Source organism: Mchenga conophoros, linkage group LG11, assembly GCF_057382185.1.
Source record: "Mchenga conophoros isolate Kocher_MC1m ecotype Shallow Benthic linkage group LG11, M_conophoros_male_GT1.1, whole genome shotgun sequence".
Lineage (NCBI taxonomy): Eukaryota > Metazoa > Chordata > Actinopteri > Cichliformes > Cichlidae > Mchenga > Mchenga conophoros.
Genome location: NC_140536.1, coordinates 24,754,420 through 24,770,277, shown reverse-complemented (window position 1 = coordinate 24,770,277; position 15,858 = coordinate 24,754,420). Strand labels below are relative to the sequence as shown.

At 40.7% G+C, this 15,858-nt stretch overlaps 2 protein-coding genes across 4 annotated transcripts; both read left to right on the top strand.

The window, feature by feature from the left end:
• Positions 1–874: 874 nt before the first annotated feature.
• Positions 875–7,839, top strand: mlf2 (myeloid leukemia factor 2). The gene is made up of 9 exons (XM_085291746.1): positions 875–1,191; positions 3,397–3,411; positions 3,501–3,612; positions 3,721–3,756; positions 5,174–5,227; positions 5,343–5,471; positions 5,720–5,879; positions 6,069–6,284; positions 7,361–7,839. The coding sequence occupies exons 1-8, from the start codon at positions 1,148–1,150 to the stop codon at positions 6,278–6,280; spliced, it is 762 nt and encodes a 253-aa protein (XP_085147872.1). The 5' UTR covers positions 875–1,147; the 3' UTR covers positions 6,281–6,284; positions 7,361–7,839.
• Positions 7,840–7,989: 150 nt separating this feature from the next.
• LOC146564172 (gamma-enolase-like) lies at positions 7,990–15,535 on the top strand. 3 transcript variants are annotated; one of them, XM_085291743.1, is made up of 13 exons: positions 7,990–8,854; positions 9,413–9,498; positions 9,663–9,758; positions 9,893–9,951; positions 11,380–11,449; positions 11,572–11,705; positions 11,797–12,019; positions 12,094–12,291; positions 12,821–12,897; positions 13,261–13,385; positions 13,472–13,580; positions 14,706–14,764; positions 14,938–15,535. In XM_085291743.1, the coding sequence occupies exons 1-13, from the start codon at positions 8,574–8,576 to the stop codon at positions 15,005–15,007; spliced, it is 1,587 nt and encodes a 528-aa protein (XP_085147869.1). In that variant the 5' UTR covers positions 7,990–8,573; the 3' UTR covers positions 15,008–15,535. The 3 variants fall into 3 exon arrangements, with proteins under 3 accessions (XP_085147869.1, XP_085147871.1, XP_085147870.1); XM_085291745.1 differs by lacking the exon at positions 7,990–8,854 and adding an exon at positions 8,876–9,048; XM_085291744.1 differs by lacking the exon at positions 7,990–8,854 and adding an exon at positions 8,876–9,052.
• Positions 15,536–15,858: the final 323 nt, after the last annotated feature.

The following is a 15,858-nucleotide window of genomic DNA, read 5'->3' as shown; positions in this document are numbered from 1 at the left end:
TTTTCACATGGCAAAACAGCACATAAGGCATAAACAGTGTTTATACAAATCACATGAGCTTGACAGTGAATATTTTGTTTGACCATCTTTATTATCCAACAAAGCCTGAACTGTCTATTGAAGCTTTCTTGTAAGATCTTTAAATAGTCTTCAGAAATAGCTCTTCAGGCTTTTTGAAGGTCAGTCGAAGCTCTTCTTCAGATGTTGACTGCCTTTTGTTTTGGATCTTTGTTTCTCTTCCTATTAAGATCTATTAAGTTTTAACTAAGGACATAAAGTCTGTCAGTAAAGACTGATAGATTGATTGTAGATTCAGCTAAAGAAATGCGAGCAAACCATATGTGTTAAGTCTAATTGTTGAATGTTGCCCTTGTGTTTCCCCAACAATATGTTTTTCTAACATGGGGCTAGTAACAAAGTACCTAAACATACAATTTTAAAATGGTTCTTTGCTAAGTTGTGTGTTGTTCCTTCCTTGAGTTAGTTGATAAATGTTTAGGTACAAGAAATCGACTGCGAATTAGTAGGAAACCGATGTTTAAAGAAAAACTTCAGAAAGACTGGAAAGCTAAAAAGATAAGATAAGACTTTATTTATCCCAGAGTTGGAAAATTCCTTTAAATTGTAAGTTAAACACAACAAACGTATAACAAGTAGTCTAAGTAAGTACTATGGTACAGCTCAATAAAATATAAAACAACAAAAATAAAGTATAAAACTAAAATAAAATAATAATATATTTAAATGCATGTGTATCAGTTACCTGTAAACACCCCTAATCTGCAGAAAAAGTGCCAAAAATTCTCCTAGAAGCCTCTCCGGAAATGTGTTATTGTGAAAATATGCTAACCGGAAGTTAGCTTTGTTAGCTTTGATGCTAACTTGATAGCAGCGTTGCTTCCCTTTGTCAGAGGACTGACTTCCGTTTTTGTGTTTTCTCCAGGTTTCTGGAAATCGCTGTTTATTGAGACGCTACGATTTCTGCCTCCTTGTTAAGCAGTAGTAATTGTGCGTGGTTTTCGAGAGGGAGCTGGTAAAAGATCCCCCACTTCAGCTTAAATCGAGTTTGAGTTCATTTTCTATCAGCCTTTAAAAACTGTTTACCTTGCTAGCTGGCTCGAATCAGCCAGCTGAGAAATCACCTAGCATGTTTCGGTTCTTGAGTGACGTTGATGAAGATCCCTATATGATGTAAGTACTGACATTTCACACTTTTTTTCTTTTGACACTGGTGTCTTTGTGTTCTATAAGTGATTGGTAGCTATATTGCGGATTGCTAAGTTTAAAAAATTTCCACTGTCCCTTGTAGCAGGTACCCTCCGTTACTCCTGCCAGCTGTGGGGGCCTACACTGGTCCACCATATTGGATAGACAATAACAAAAAGGTGTTAGCGTTCAACAGTATTTAGTTATAACCAGCCGGTCACTACATTTAGCAGTCAATTGCTCTCATTGGATTTCCACTGTTTCTTTAAATCGCTTGTTTTTTAGGTTTAAAAGTGCTTACTTTTGTAGTCTGGCAGGTTTACATTAGCGCATTTCCCGCTGGCAAATGGATGAAAAAAATCCGTAATCTCGCAGCCCTCAGTAAATACAGCATATATGCATTTTTGGTTTTTTATTTCAGACAAAAAAATCGAAATAACAGGTGCAAGTAAATCTTCTACTTCGGCTAATCTCTCACAAACAAACTATTTATTTTTAGAAAAGGCGCACTGCTTGATCAATTATGGAATATAACCGCGATTTTATTCTGATATTTAAACACACATAAAAAAACTTAAAAAAAACATCACAATGCAAAAGACTACTAGTGAAAATTTCTGAATGGCATATATTTGTACTTTACAATAATGCAAAATAAATCAAAATATTATTTGCAAATGAAAAATAGCTATTTTTTTCATCTAACTTTTCATACAGGTTTTATCAAAATGAAGGTGTACCACAAAAACAAAAGTATCAGTATAGTCTAACCCAAATAGTACATAATTCTAGATTTTCCAGATGGTGCTCTAATTATAGCCGAGAACTCATTTTGAATAAATGTGTATGCATATTCTCTTTGCATTCATATCATTCTCAAGACCTACTGTCTTGCCAGTCTTGCATTCTTTACATTAGTGCATTTTCCCCTCAGGCAAATGGATGGAAATGGAAAATGCATAATATTTTGCTCTTTTAATAAATGCAGTGTAAAAGCATTTTTATAATGGAAATTAAAAACAAAAAACAAAAACACCTTTTGTAGGTGGAAATAAACTTTCTGTGTTGACTCATTTCCAATAGGCCTTTTATTAATAAAGATGCAATGATTGCATCTCAGCTCTTCATCACACTTATTTTCCATTTAACAGATAAACATCAGCTTTCTGTTAAAACCACAGCACAATCTAACGACACAGATGCACAAAATGCAAATTTCAGTATTTGATTTGGGTCTTGATGTTATACAAGTCCATGTTTGGTGTGCCTCCAGGCTTACTGGCTGGTTATTAAACTAATTCATTGGCAGTTGTTTTTGTCCTTTAATATCTTTTTTCTTCTTTTTTTAATCATTTGGTCTATTACATTTTAAATTGGCAAACACACTTTAAAGGAGCAACCAGACAGACACCAATTTTCAGCAACAATGCAGCCAGAGTCATAGAAAAATAACTAAATTGAGGGGCTTAAAGCAAGAACGGACAACATGAAGTGGGGACTAATTTTCGACAACTATTCGTTAACAACCAAACATCAAGGTGTGTCCTCACTTTAAAGCTGGTTGCTAGTGGGTATTCCAGGCTCTGGTTGTCGAGGTAACCCACTAAAGTATTTACTAACCTGCGATAATATCAATCATTGATATCCTGTGCTCTCATTGGAAGTCTCTCAAATCGCTCACCTGAAAGTTGAGAAAAGTTTGTGTCTTCCCACTTTATGCTGCCAAAGTTGTTGCTCGAAGAAAAAAGTTTAATTTTTAAAAAATAATGAAAGAAAAAGAAAAAACAGTAGCAAAATTTCATTGATATTCACTGGTCACTGGTTGGAAAATCACTTTAGCTACAAAACGATGTGTCAGTTGATTGACTTGCTTGTTGAAACAATATTCAGATTATGAAAATAATGAAAACAAAGGTGGCTGATAGCCTGGTTAATAAAGCAGGGTGCATGAGAGAAGAGTTCGCTGCGTGAATTTATTAATTTTTTTTATATGTATACAAAATACACTATAATAGATTTTCTTATATTACTGGCTTTTCTTGTATTAAACCCCCAAACTGAAGAAAATAATAAAGCAAAATAATGGTTGGCTAAACTGGGCTCACAAACCCAGTGGAACTTGAAACACTTTGCTGGAGTATTTGCCTTGTGCTTGAAAGTTTACAGTTTTCCTCCTTGTGTCGTTTTCAGTTTACCTTCACCTATGTGAGTACAGTTCACACAGCTACACTCAGTTGATTCATACATGTGAAATCGAACACAAAAGTCTGATAAATGCTTTTGATTTCTTCCAGGGATCCGTTTGCAGCTCACAGGCAGCAGATGAGGAGTCTGTTTGGACCATTTGGGATGGAGCCTTTCCCTCTTGCTCCTCAGATGCAGCCACATCGTGCATCACGCAGACAGGTAACAGACTCTGTGCTGATAGATACTTTGTATGAGTTTTGTATGTCCAGATTGGCTTTTTGTTTACTGCCTTTTTTTAAAATCTTAAGGTGTATATTTGTCTTTTAGGCTGGCCCTCTGGCTCCTTTTGGCATGATGGGAATGGTTAGTAACACCTTCTATGACCTCTTTTAACAACTGCAAACACGGTGCATGGTGACTTAATTTTCATTAAAGGAATTACAGAACTCTTAATTCTGTCACCAGCCACATGATGATATTCTGACTGATGATTGATAGGTTCCAGTGTAATTATATTAGACTTCTTAATAGGTTAGATTGAGGTTTACATCCCCAAAACTCTGTAGCCCTGAACATTTCAAGGTATTGCACAACGTAGGTGGTGCAAAGTTTAAGTTTATTGATTTGCTCGGATAAGAAAAAATAGCAGCAGTAATAATAGTTAATAATAGCTAATGAGTTGGCATCGAGTGTCCTGCTTCCTGTACCCTCTCATCAGGCAGCTCCTTCGCCAAGTATGTTCTCTCTAGAGAGAACCCACCGCAAGTCATCTCCTGCTGTGTCTGAACTTGCTTTTTCTGACTTTTTACAGAGTGTCAGTGTGAAACCAGCTCAATACAATATGGCAAAGCAAAATCTCTCAATAAAGTAAAAAAAATATGCAAGGAAGGAGCTCGGTTAAATATAGAAAAGTAAAAAAAGTAAACCTGAATAAAAATGCAACAAAATAAATAAAGGCACATTACCCAGATCTGTTATTACCTTAAACGAATCTTAAAAGAATGACTGCTGATTTAAAATAATAAAATAAGTTTTGTCATTTATTATATGGATTTTATGATTATGGTGGTTCAGCGGTTATCGCTGCTGCCATATAGCAATAAGCCACAAAGTTTAATCCTGCTGACCATCTTTCTGTGTTGAGTTTGCATGTTCTCCTTAGCCTGGGTGCCCCAGCTTCTTCACACAATCTACAGACATTCGTGTCAGTTATTTGTTTATCTTTGTTTGGCCTGTGCAGGGTGTATTTCATCTCCTCCCTGATGTCATCTGGGATCCTGGATTAAATAAAGGGTTAAAAAATTTAAGGGGATTGCTCAAAGAATGTTTTCTCCTACATAACGTAACACTTTTGGGCGTTTTCCAACAACGGGAACTGCCGTCATAGAACATCTTTCAGTCTGTTTTTAGCATAGAAGTGCATACTCTAGGTTAGATATCTGAGTGGCCCAGTTAATTGGTTAATCTTGAAAACAAAAAAAACATCTACTAGTCAGAAACAGGAAGAAGAGTAGCTATCAACACTGAAATTCTCCAGTATTGGTGGACGCAACAGTGTCCACTGTTGTTATTATCAAAGGGTTCTAGACCACAGTGGGAAACAGAGAGGCTGAAAGGGCTGTTTATGGCGCTGTGTAGCACCTCATGGCTGCCACGAGCTCCTGCACTGGAAAAGTGGTTATTGACAACTGTGCACTCAACACACAATGTATGCTGCTTTTCTGCCTGTGGTTGGGGACTACTCAAATGAGAAATGTAAAGATCCTCTTATTGCTTGCAGGGTGGAGGGTTCATGGATATGTTTGGCATGATGGGAGAAATGATGGGAAACGTGGTGAGTTGTTTTTTCTTTCCAAATAAACAGAAAGGAATTATTGTCGTAAATGAAATGTGTGTCTCACTAGTTCTCCATCATTTCTATTTACTTTCCATTATTTTTCTTCTTCCAGGACAGAATGTCTGGTTCACCAAACTGTCAGACGTTTTCCTCCTCAACAGTGATCTCATATTCGTCAACAGACCCAGGGGCTCCTAAAGTTTATCAGCAGACCAGTGAAACAAGGACGGGCCCAGGGGGGGTAGGAATAACTCATATTAGTTCAAATATATATACGAAGTTGTGGTCAGAGCCATGTAAGTAGACCTGCTCAGTGGCTGGGGCCTAATTAGTCTGCTGGCCTCATTAACACCAGTAAGTGTAGTGACTGTAAATAGATTATGTACAGTATAAATATCAGAGATGAACTTAAGTTCATCCCTTCCTGCCTGATTTTGTAATCTGAGGTATTTTTTGATTTGTTTTTTTTTTGTTTTTTTCTTCCCCCAGATCCGTGAGACGCGGCAGTCGGTGAGGGACAGCGAGAGCGGCCTGGAGGGTCTTGCCATTGGCCACCACATTGGAGACCGTGCACACATAATGGCGCGTTCACGAAATCGCCGCACTGGAGACTGTGAAGAACGGCAAGACTACATTAACCTGGATGAGAGTGAGTCGACCCTGATTACAACACTAATCTTAGCTCAGGCTTCACCTACTATTCAAGCTAATTGGAATTGAATTTAAAAAGGGGGCAAAGGAGATGAATGAGGAGTTGTGACTTTGATGGTCTCACTTCACACACGTGTGATTTCTTTTTTTTCTTTTTGGCTCTTAACCCGGTGTTTGTTCCTGCTAGGTGAGGGTCCAGCATTTGACGAGGAGTGGAGAAGAGAAGCAGGAAGATACGCTCCCCCGAATGCTCGTGGGTTGGACTACGGCCGCGATCGACGAGGAGGCGGCCAGCAGCTCGCTCTTACCGCTCCTCCCAGTTCAACGTCCCCACCAGGTCATCGGCACGAGTCCCCCAGACACCGTCAGCCCCAAACCCGCCCACGTTACGACTGGTGAGAAGGTAAGAGAGATGTCAGAGATCATTGTGCCACTATTATTATAATTGCTGTAATCTGTTGTGAGCTTATTAATTTCTGAATGTTATCAGACATAAAATTAAATGGCCATATTTTACTCTTATAAATACTTTTTCGCAGTATATTGGTTTGCACAGTAAGAAATTATAAATGCTAAACGTTGTCACTGCTTTTTGATTTGCTTTTGTTCATTTGCACCTTGAATGCTAGGAGATTAAACAATGCCAGCTATTTTCCCTACATAGTTCTACAGAATGGTTTACTGCCCTTGTTTTAACACTTTTCTGAGACTGCTCTTCACACATGAGTACCTGCTGCAGTATCCTCCTGAACAATAGGTGCCATTACTCAGAGAAAACCTCCACATTACTCTTAGTATAGGAAGTGAAGAAGTTAGAGGTTTTTTTCCAAAGTCTTCCAAACTCTATTTTTCCAGAAAGTCTCCCTCTGCATAACCTTTGAATCTCGGAGCTTCCGTATTCATATATCATTAAAATGGCAGGGGCACCAGTTTAGCTCACTGGGATGAGCAGGCGACCATATGCCGCATCGCAGAGAGCGGTGGGCCTCACTGGCTTCCAGTGAAGTTCAGAGTTAATTTTGAAATATTAATTATAACATATAAAACCTTATATGGCCAGGCTCCTGTATATATAGAAGAGCTTCTGAAACCTTATAACAGCACATGGCCTGTCCAATCTATCTGATCATGTCTCATAATTTCATCGACTTAATTTCAGCAATACCCAAATAAACCTTCTTACCGTTAAAAAATAATTTAAAAATAAGGTTGTTTTCTTCTCTGTTTACTGTTTGCACCGCCACCGTAGCCTGATCATTTTCTTCTAGGAATCTTAAGTCCTTTAGGCTAATGCACAGCAGCCACAAAATCCCAGCACTGTGTTGGGGTCTCAGTGCTGTGCAAAGGTGTGAGCAAGCCTATTAGTAGTCGTGGGCCATAGATCACGCCTCAGTGATCTATGGCCCACAATATAGCTACCAATCACTCAGTTTAGTTTATCTAATGCACTTTTTTGGCATTGTGTGTTTGTCCCTCCAGGTGTTCCGTATAACAATGCGACCAGATTGAAGGAGTTGAGGATTTCCCCGATGCTGTGAACCACGATGAGGACGGGAAGTTGATGCCCGCCATAAATGTTTGATATGACTGGACTGTCTTTACATGAACAACATATTACACACACACACACACACACACACACACACACACACACACACACAATGGTTAGAGTTTAAATTCTTTACTCTTACACACACAGACACACTTACAAACGCCCCTGTGTAAACATGGGTATAACTACACTCACTTAATGTATAAATATATATAAACACTCATTCTCTAAACTTGACATGTGTCTTTGCCCACTGCACTAAAGTGCTACAGTATACAGTACATCTGCTGTACAATCCATTTTATGTTTGTGAAGACACTCGTGTGTCGGTGAATTGAATTGTATACTGATAACTAATTAATGTAATAAATAAAAAGTTCATTAAACATTGTTAGATAATTGCAAAGTGTGCCTCTGTTTTGATGTTTTGGGGTTGCATGTCTTAAATTATGGAGTGTTGTTTAAAGAGTTTTCCGATTCTGTATTTTTCCTTTTGTTTTTTTTAAAACCCTTGCTTATTCATAAAATGTATTGACAGCTAAATAACGTGTTCATTTGTGTCAATGCAAGTCTACATACACATGCATGCACGCATTCATAGGTGTGCGCCCTCTTCATCTTCCCTGTGCCACCGTGTCTGCAGGTCATGTGATGTCCAGATGGCACGTTCAAGCGGGGCAGCCAATGAAAAACTTTCCTTTTCTCCAAACGCCCCATAGCTTCCCGTCTGCATTTCGCTCGTGCTGGCTGTATCTTTAATTACATCTAAGACTATTTTTAAATGCACATCCTCCCTCCGGCAGCGGCTGCTCCCGTCTACCTGTCTTCTTGTTTCCTTTAATCCCTATCATTAGATATCTAACGTTCCCCAACAAGGCGCCTTCTTTTCTGCTGTCTTTGCTAAGATGCATCCTCCTTGTGGTTGCTTTGTTGTCACATCTCCTGCCTGTCATCCACATGCACTTACTTCAGCTGTATCGCAGCGCTGCTTGGACCTGACAGGAAGCGCAAATGAACGTTTCATGTATCAGTTTGCTGGGACAATATTTTCATGTCACGAGTGCCTCTGTAGTTATCAGCAGTGAGCAGATGTGTACGCAGCACGTATGACAGGACTGCGTGGGTGTAAAGTAGCGGTGTATGTTAAATGCTCAGATGGTTACATTGTTTCCTGCACCCCTATTAATACACAAATCCACATTGCTCCAGCTCTTCTACTCAATTCCTCCTTCCTATCTCTTTTTCCTCTCTCCTTGCTTTGTTCCCTCCCCTCCTCTGCATCTTCCAATGACTCACATGCTCACCCTCCCCCCGTGTGTCATACGTTTTCACCCCTTCTCCTCCCACCTCCCCTTCCCGCTATTGCTCCTCATTCGCCCACATTCGCTCACTTTCTCCACCAGGCTTCAAACAAGCTGCAGGTAACGTTTAAAAAGATTGATCTGTTTCTTCAGTCCCTCCATCCCTCTCATCCCGCTCCCCTCCCCCATCTCCTCGTCGCTACCTGCGCTGTCTTTTGCGTCTCATCTCTGTTGGTCCGTGCTCTCTGTCACTGACTGAAACGGGCGAGAAATTGAGCTGGTTTGTGGTCTGGAACAGTTTGACAGATTTTTAAGTAGGTGCGCATCACTGGTTTCTGATTCATGTCTTTCTCTGTGTGAGTGTGAGCATTTTCCTTGAGAACCTCTTTTTCCACTGCTTTCCATCCTCAAGGCTGCGTCACTATCACCACAGTGTGTGTTCAAGTGGAAAAGAGGAAGAGAGTGTGAAGTCCTTGTTTTTCATATGAGTGCTTTTGGTATTTCACAGGCTATTTTCATACCGAGCTTCATCTTCACGCGCAGCTTTGCTTGCTCATGTGTTTCCTTCTCTAATTAAAATAACAGACTGAGTGTATGAGCACTGGATAAAATCTGCATTTGAAATGAGGCCAATGTTCCCTTGTTTTTATTTATTTATTTATTTATTTATTTTAACAGGATGTCTATAGTGAATATTGTTGCCAGGGAGATCTTGGACTCCAGGGGAAACCCCACTGTGGAAGTAGATCTGCATACAGACAAAGGTTTAGAAAAAATGAAATCTCTTGTTTAATGTCTCAAATTAATGTTTAGATTATTTCATTAAGGTTAACTACATCCTTCTCCATCCTCTTTCCTCTCCCTCAACCTTTCACCCCATTACGTCTGCCTCCTCTATCCACCCACCAATCATATGCTTCGATTCCAGGTCTTTTCAGGGCTGCTGTTCCCAGTGGTGCCTCCACAGGCATCTACGAGGCTCTGGAGCTCCGAGATGGCGACAAGACTCGCTACAAGGGCAAAGGTGTGAACACTTACAAAGATGTCTCCCCTGCACTAAGCGCTCTTGTTTTTCTGCCTGTATCTGATTTTGCATGATGGTTCTTTTCCTTATTGTAACAAAATGGGGACTAACTGGCTTCACGTTTTGCACTAAAGGTGTGACAAAGGCTGTTGCTCACATTAATGACACCCTTGGACCCGCCCTCATCCAGTCTGTGAGTACTTCACTTTGGCTCAGTTCAGTTTTGTTTACTGTACACAGCACAAGTTCACAACCAACAGTAACCTCAAGGTGCTTTCTGTTGTAAGTGAAATGTTATAGTATTACAGAGAGAACCAAAAACATCACATGCGCCTCTATCACCAATCAGTGTGGGGGGAAGAAGACTCCATAGACTGTATATAGAAGATGGGTGAAGCCAGCATGACATTGATTTCTAGGTTGGCTCCACATTATGAAGCCTAGCTGTATTTGTTTTGTTTTTGTTATACAGGCACACCTGCTAAGTGACATACTTCTTAAAATACGAGAGGTTTACTCATCCTTTTGGATGGGCCATGCTTCATTGCAAGTCATATTATTAGTACTGTTGGTGCCAAAAGGCAGAGGTCCTGTTCATTAAGTGGAGTTTAGTGCTTGAGGCCTAGCAAACAACAACTGGCTCCAGCTCGTTGTGTTGGAATATATGCAGGTCAGAGTGTCCACACTCCTGTAATGTTAATTAGCCATAGAGACTACAGTCCCGTGTAAATATGTTATTTACCAGGCTAAGGTTTTGACTTTAAACTTGTGAGTCACTGTTGGACAGAACCTCAAGTCGCCATACAAGGAACTGCAGATTTAGCATTTTGGCATTGGCTTCATTTTGCTCAGAAGAAATCTTCAGCAGCATTTGGCTCAGGGAGGGGCAGCCATCTGTTGCAGCCAGTTAGGCTGAGGGTAAAGAGAAACAATGGGCAAAAACAAAGGGAGAAGATACACAGTTAATGTAGTGCAATAGTGACATAAAAATGCATAGGAAGAGAAGACGATGGGAGTGGAGAAGAAGTGATCAGTGCATCAGCTTAAGGCTACATCAGTGTAACTAAGGCAGGGGGTGGCCAACTCCAGGCTTCGAGAGCCGGTGTCCTGCAGGTTTTAGATATCACCCTGGATCAACAAACCTGATTCAAATGATTAGTTCATTACTAGGCCTCTGGAGAACTTCAAGAAATGTTGAGGAGATAATTTAGCCATTTAAATCAGCTGTGATGGATCAAGGACACATCTAAAACCTGCAGGACACTGGCTCTCAAGGCCTGGAGTTGGCCACCCCTGAACTAAGGGATACCTCAGGGTCATCTAATCCAATACTAACTATAAGATGTATCAAAAAAAAGGGAGAGCTTGAACCCAAACCAGGAGAGATGGGCGCGATAGCTGAAGCACTGCCCCCCTTTAAATCTGAAGGAACCACAAGTAAGCCTGTATTGTGAGAGCAAAATGCTCTATTAAAATAGTACATGATGGGGATTCATCCAGCAAAGTGATGGGATAAACAAAAGAATATTCAGTTTATGCTGCAGAACCTGATGAGCAGCCGAGCGGGACTGAAATGAAAAAATCTGTTTACTGTATGAGGAATATTGTGTTTTTCTTCCAGGGAATCAGTGTGCTGGAGCAGGAGAAGCTGGACAATGTGATGATTGAAATGGACGGCACTGACAACAAATGTAAGCCTCGCTCACATCTCGTGTGGGGTGATGGTATATATGTGTACTGACATGTTTTCGCACCAGTGAGTACCGACTGCATGTGTGCGTTATGTTTGTGACTGCCTCTATTTCGCCTCCAGCTAAGTTTGGTGCCAACTCTATTCTGGGAGTATCGCTGGCCATATGCAAAGCTGGCGCAGCAGAGAAAGGTGTCCCCCTGTACCGTCACATTGCTGACCTGGCAGGAAACAGAGAGCTGGTCCTCCCTGTTCCTGTGAGTTTTATAGTTTTTAAAAAAATTAATTTTTCTCCAAACATAAATGACCAACCATAAAAAAACCCACATCCATCTGACATTCTTTTAGGCTTTTAATGTGATTAATGGAGGCTCTCACGCTGGGAACAGGCTGGCCATGCAGGAATTCATGGTTCTTCCAGTGGGTGCCGAGTCTTTCCGTGATGCTCTGCGTGTGGGGGCGGAGCTCTACCAGACACTGAGAAGTGTCATAAAGGAGAAATATGGTCAGGATGCTACAAATGTGGGTGATGAAGGGGGGTTTGCCCCTAACATACAAGAGAACAGTGAAGGTAAGCACGGCGACCACCTGAAAACAATTTCCTTCAGCCTAATCTAACATATCGCTCCTGTTTCTTCCTGTCAGCTCTGGAGCTGATAAAGACAGCCATAGAGAAGGCGGGCTTCACAGATAAGGTGGTGATAGGAATGGATGTTGCTGCTTCAGAGTTCTTCAGTGAGGGCAAATATGACCTGGACTTTAAGTCGCCACCAAATGCTGCCCGCAACATCACCGCTGATGAGCTGGCCGCCATCTACCAGGGATTCATTAATAACTACCCAGGTGTGTAATGTGGTGTGTGAGTACACATGTTCTCCAGAGAGCACAATGTGGGCACCTCTTAGTCATAAAAAAAAAAAAAGGGGGGGGGTGTTATTGATTTCTCTAAGCCTCCGTCAGCTTGAATCAAAGCATCAGGGCTATCGCAGTCGACTCCATATGTTTTTTTTCCTCCCACCATATTTCTTTTGTCACATTTTAGAAAGAAATAGTCAAAGAAAAAGAGAAAAGGGGCGGCAGAAAGAGCCTGGTCTCGCCTCCTGACACATGAAGCTGTTAAGGAAGATTTAATTATGTGCTACATTGCAAATTTGGCAAGCGGGGTACTGCTCTGATGTGGGTCTTTACCCTGTAAATGGTGTGCATACTATTTGTGGGCTGTGTGCATGTTTGCATCTGTAATTAATAGCAGTAGATCTAAAGGCATTAGAACAGCTACTAGTGATTTCAGCTAGCCTTGTGTTTCTCCTACAGTGTTGTAATATTTGAGTCATGGAGGAAAATGATCTTACCCATGTGTCCTTCCCTCTAGTGGTGTCTATTGAAGATCCTTTTGACCAGGATGACTGGCCCGCTTGGTCTCAGTTCACAGCCTCAGTGGGTATCCAGGTAAGATATTACAAATTATGCCATTATTATGTGGAAGTAGATCAGCGCAGCTCTTCTTCAACAGGTAATCTCGTATTCCTCCTCCTTCCATTAAACAAAGAACAGTCAAAATTAATGGTGCAGAAGTAAAGTCATCCTGTTTTTATTTAGCAGAATGAGCCAAGCCGTAAAAAGCAAGTTTCTATCAATATCCATACACATTAAAGCACGTACCCCTCCTCTCCCCTCCAATACTGCTGTCTTATTTATTCTATGTGGACCAGAACTTCATTTACACACTTAGAGATACAACAAAGGTTAATGCCCCCTGAATAAGTACACGTGATACTAATCCCCGTGCCCTTCACTTCACTCGCTGTGCAGGTTGTTGGAGATGATCTGACAGTCACCAACCCACGAAGAATACAACAAGCTGTGGAGGAAAAAGCCTGCAACTGTCTGCTCCTCAAAGTCAACCAGATTGGGTCTGTTACAGAGGCCATCAAAGCGTGAGTTGACTTTATGTGTTTCAAGCCAAAATCTGTGGGCACACACACGGATTGCAGTTATACTAATTTCCTCTCTGGTTTTCCAGGTGCAAGCTGGCACAGGAGAACGGCTGGGGCGTGATGGTGAGCCACCGCTCAGGAGAGACAGAGGACACTTTTATAGCTGACCTGGTGGTTGGTCTCTGCACTGGACAGGTAACACATGCAACAGTCTGACAGCTCATATCCCTCTGCTAGCTTAACTGCTTATTACTGATCACGTTTCATGCTCTAAGTTTTCCTTGGGTCCCGGTGCATAAGCAACATAACAGCAACATAACAGTGCAGCATCACACTTTGGGACCATACAAAGCAGCAATAATCAGAATCAGCATCAGCATACTTTATTAATCCCTAAGGAAATTATGTATGATTATTGTAATTATGTATAATAATATGTATTATACATGATAAAGCAGTGCAAATAAGAGCATGAGGTAATAAACAGATGTGGAAATGAAGCAGCTCAATATTCATTAACTTTTTACTGTACTTCTAAAAACAAAACAACTGAAGTCCTGAAATTAATAAGTTAACTAATCAGTGCATTGATAACAACAGTGAAATATCAATACAGTCAATTCAGTTTAGTTCAAGGTGCTTTATATTGGAAGGTAAAGACCCTAAATTGTTAGAAAGAAACCTTAACAGTCAGCCAGCCCACTTGGCAACAGTGGGAAGAAAGAACTCCCTGGCAGAACCAGGCTCAGGGTAGAGGCAGCCAACCACCGTTCCCAGTTGGGTGTGAGAGGGAAAAGAAGAGAGCAGAGACGGGACGAAACGCAAACTTTAGGAGATAAACATACAAAACATTTGGTCATAAGATCTTCATAATGCTAATAATTTGCAGCTTGTTTTTCTCAACACTTTTGTCTAAAAATATAATTTTAAGAATAGTAGTCAGAATTTGTAACATTATACACAGAATAATATATGTATTAAATATCAAAATGCCAGTTAGTTATTGCCTCGGTACAGAGTATTAGTACTAAATGTGCAGAACCTGCTTGAGGGGAGTGTAACCCGGTTACGTTGTTCCCTAAATGCTTCATATGCAGGCAGTCTAAAGCTGAAAACAAGTAATAATCAAATTGTGAGGACTGCAGATCGAAACAACTTTATCCTCAGCACTGCACTTACTGGAGACTCCAGCAGTCCACCTCCCAAGTAGGAAGAGATCAGCTAAACGTTGACAGGCGATCAGACATGTGGAGATTTGTTGAATTAATGATAAAAGTTCAGCCACATCTGTAGCTGTTAGTGTTTTTTTTCTTCATTCAGATCAAAACTGGAGCTCCCTGTCGATCTGAACGCCTGGCCAAATACAATCAGCTCATGAGGTGGGTATCTGTAGCTTACATTGCATAAATGTATGTACATGGTATGCAAATGGATTCCTGTATAGCGCTTGCACTATTTTGAGATTTCTCCTCTTGTCTTCATTCTTTTATCTGTTGTCATCTTCTTTCACATTCACCTTCCTGCTCTGCATTTCACCTCCTCTTCCTCTCAGGATTGAGGAAGAGCTGGGCGATCAGGCTCGCTTTGCTGGACACAACTTCCGCAACCCCAGCGCCATTTAGGGAGTGGGGTGCCAGTGTTCTCAGCAGACAAAATGAGAGAGAACAAAAAAACCCCCACGCATACATATAAATAGTGTCATATTTCCCTGATTAGTTCTATGTGGTGAGAAGTTTACGTGTATCAGCAAAGCACTAAACACACAAAGATGAACTTAAAAGCATCAAAACGAATTAGTTTTCACATTATAGCTACAATATATCGATCTAACACTTCAGTGAGTGATAGAGATGATTGCCTACAGCCAGCCTCCACGAATCCTAACAAAGCCTGGTGGAGGAAAAAAAAATCTACTGAACTACTGAGTCACACTCCCCTTCACGGGCTTGTTAGTTTCTCTCATTTTCCTGAGCCCCCTGACTCTCTCCTTTTCACTTGCTGCAGAAGTGTTTTGATCTTTTTTGTGCCCTGTTGTTTCCTCCTCTTCCTCCTCCTCCTGTTTAACAGCTTGCTGCAAAGTTGTGTCTGCTACTTTGTCTGTTCAAAGTGAAGCTTAATAAAGAGATGGATATATGTTAACTCTAACCAAAGATCTGGGTGTGTTTGTTTTGAAGAGAAGCCTCACTGTGCTTCTTTTTGAGAGGTAAATATAATCGGTTATGGAGCAAAACTAGAAGCCCATGTAGCTCTGAAATATTATCTTACAGGGTTTATGATTATAATTTCAAACCTGTGGTGAAATAAGGGAATCTTTTAGCACAAATGTTTTTTTCTATAGGGGTTTGTTTGTTTGTTTCGTGGTCTTTGTGACTGAAACAACTTCTGGATAAGAAGAATGAGTTGTTCATACGTAAAGACTTCCTATAATGGTTTGAATATTTCAAGCCTGTTCCGTGCCTCTTTCATGCAGGTA

Bases quoted from the DNA above. Each gene is read 5' to 3' on its own strand.
- mlf2 (XM_085291746.1), top strand. From the start codon at position 1,148: ATGTTTCGGTTCTTGAGTGACGTTGATGAAGATCCCTATATGAT. The intron at 3,613-3,720 runs GTAACAGACTCT...TTTGTCTTTTAG, and splicing joins ATCGTGCATCACGCAGACAG to GCTGGCCCTCTGGCTCCTTT. The intron at 3,757-5,173 runs GTTAGTAACACC...TATTGCTTGCAG, and splicing joins CTTTTGGCATGATGGGAATG to GGTGGAGGGTTCATGGATAT.
- LOC146564172 (XM_085291743.1), top strand. From the start codon at position 8,574: ATGTTAAATGCTCAGATGGTTACATTGTTTCCTGCACCCCTATTAATA. The intron at 9,499-9,662 runs GTTTAGAAAAAA...CTTCGATTCCAG, and splicing joins AGATCTGCATACAGACAAAG to GTCTTTTCAGGGCTGCTGTT. The intron at 9,952-11,379 runs GTGAGTACTTCA...TTTTTCTTCCAG, and splicing joins GACCCGCCCTCATCCAGTCT to GGAATCAGTGTGCTGGAGCA.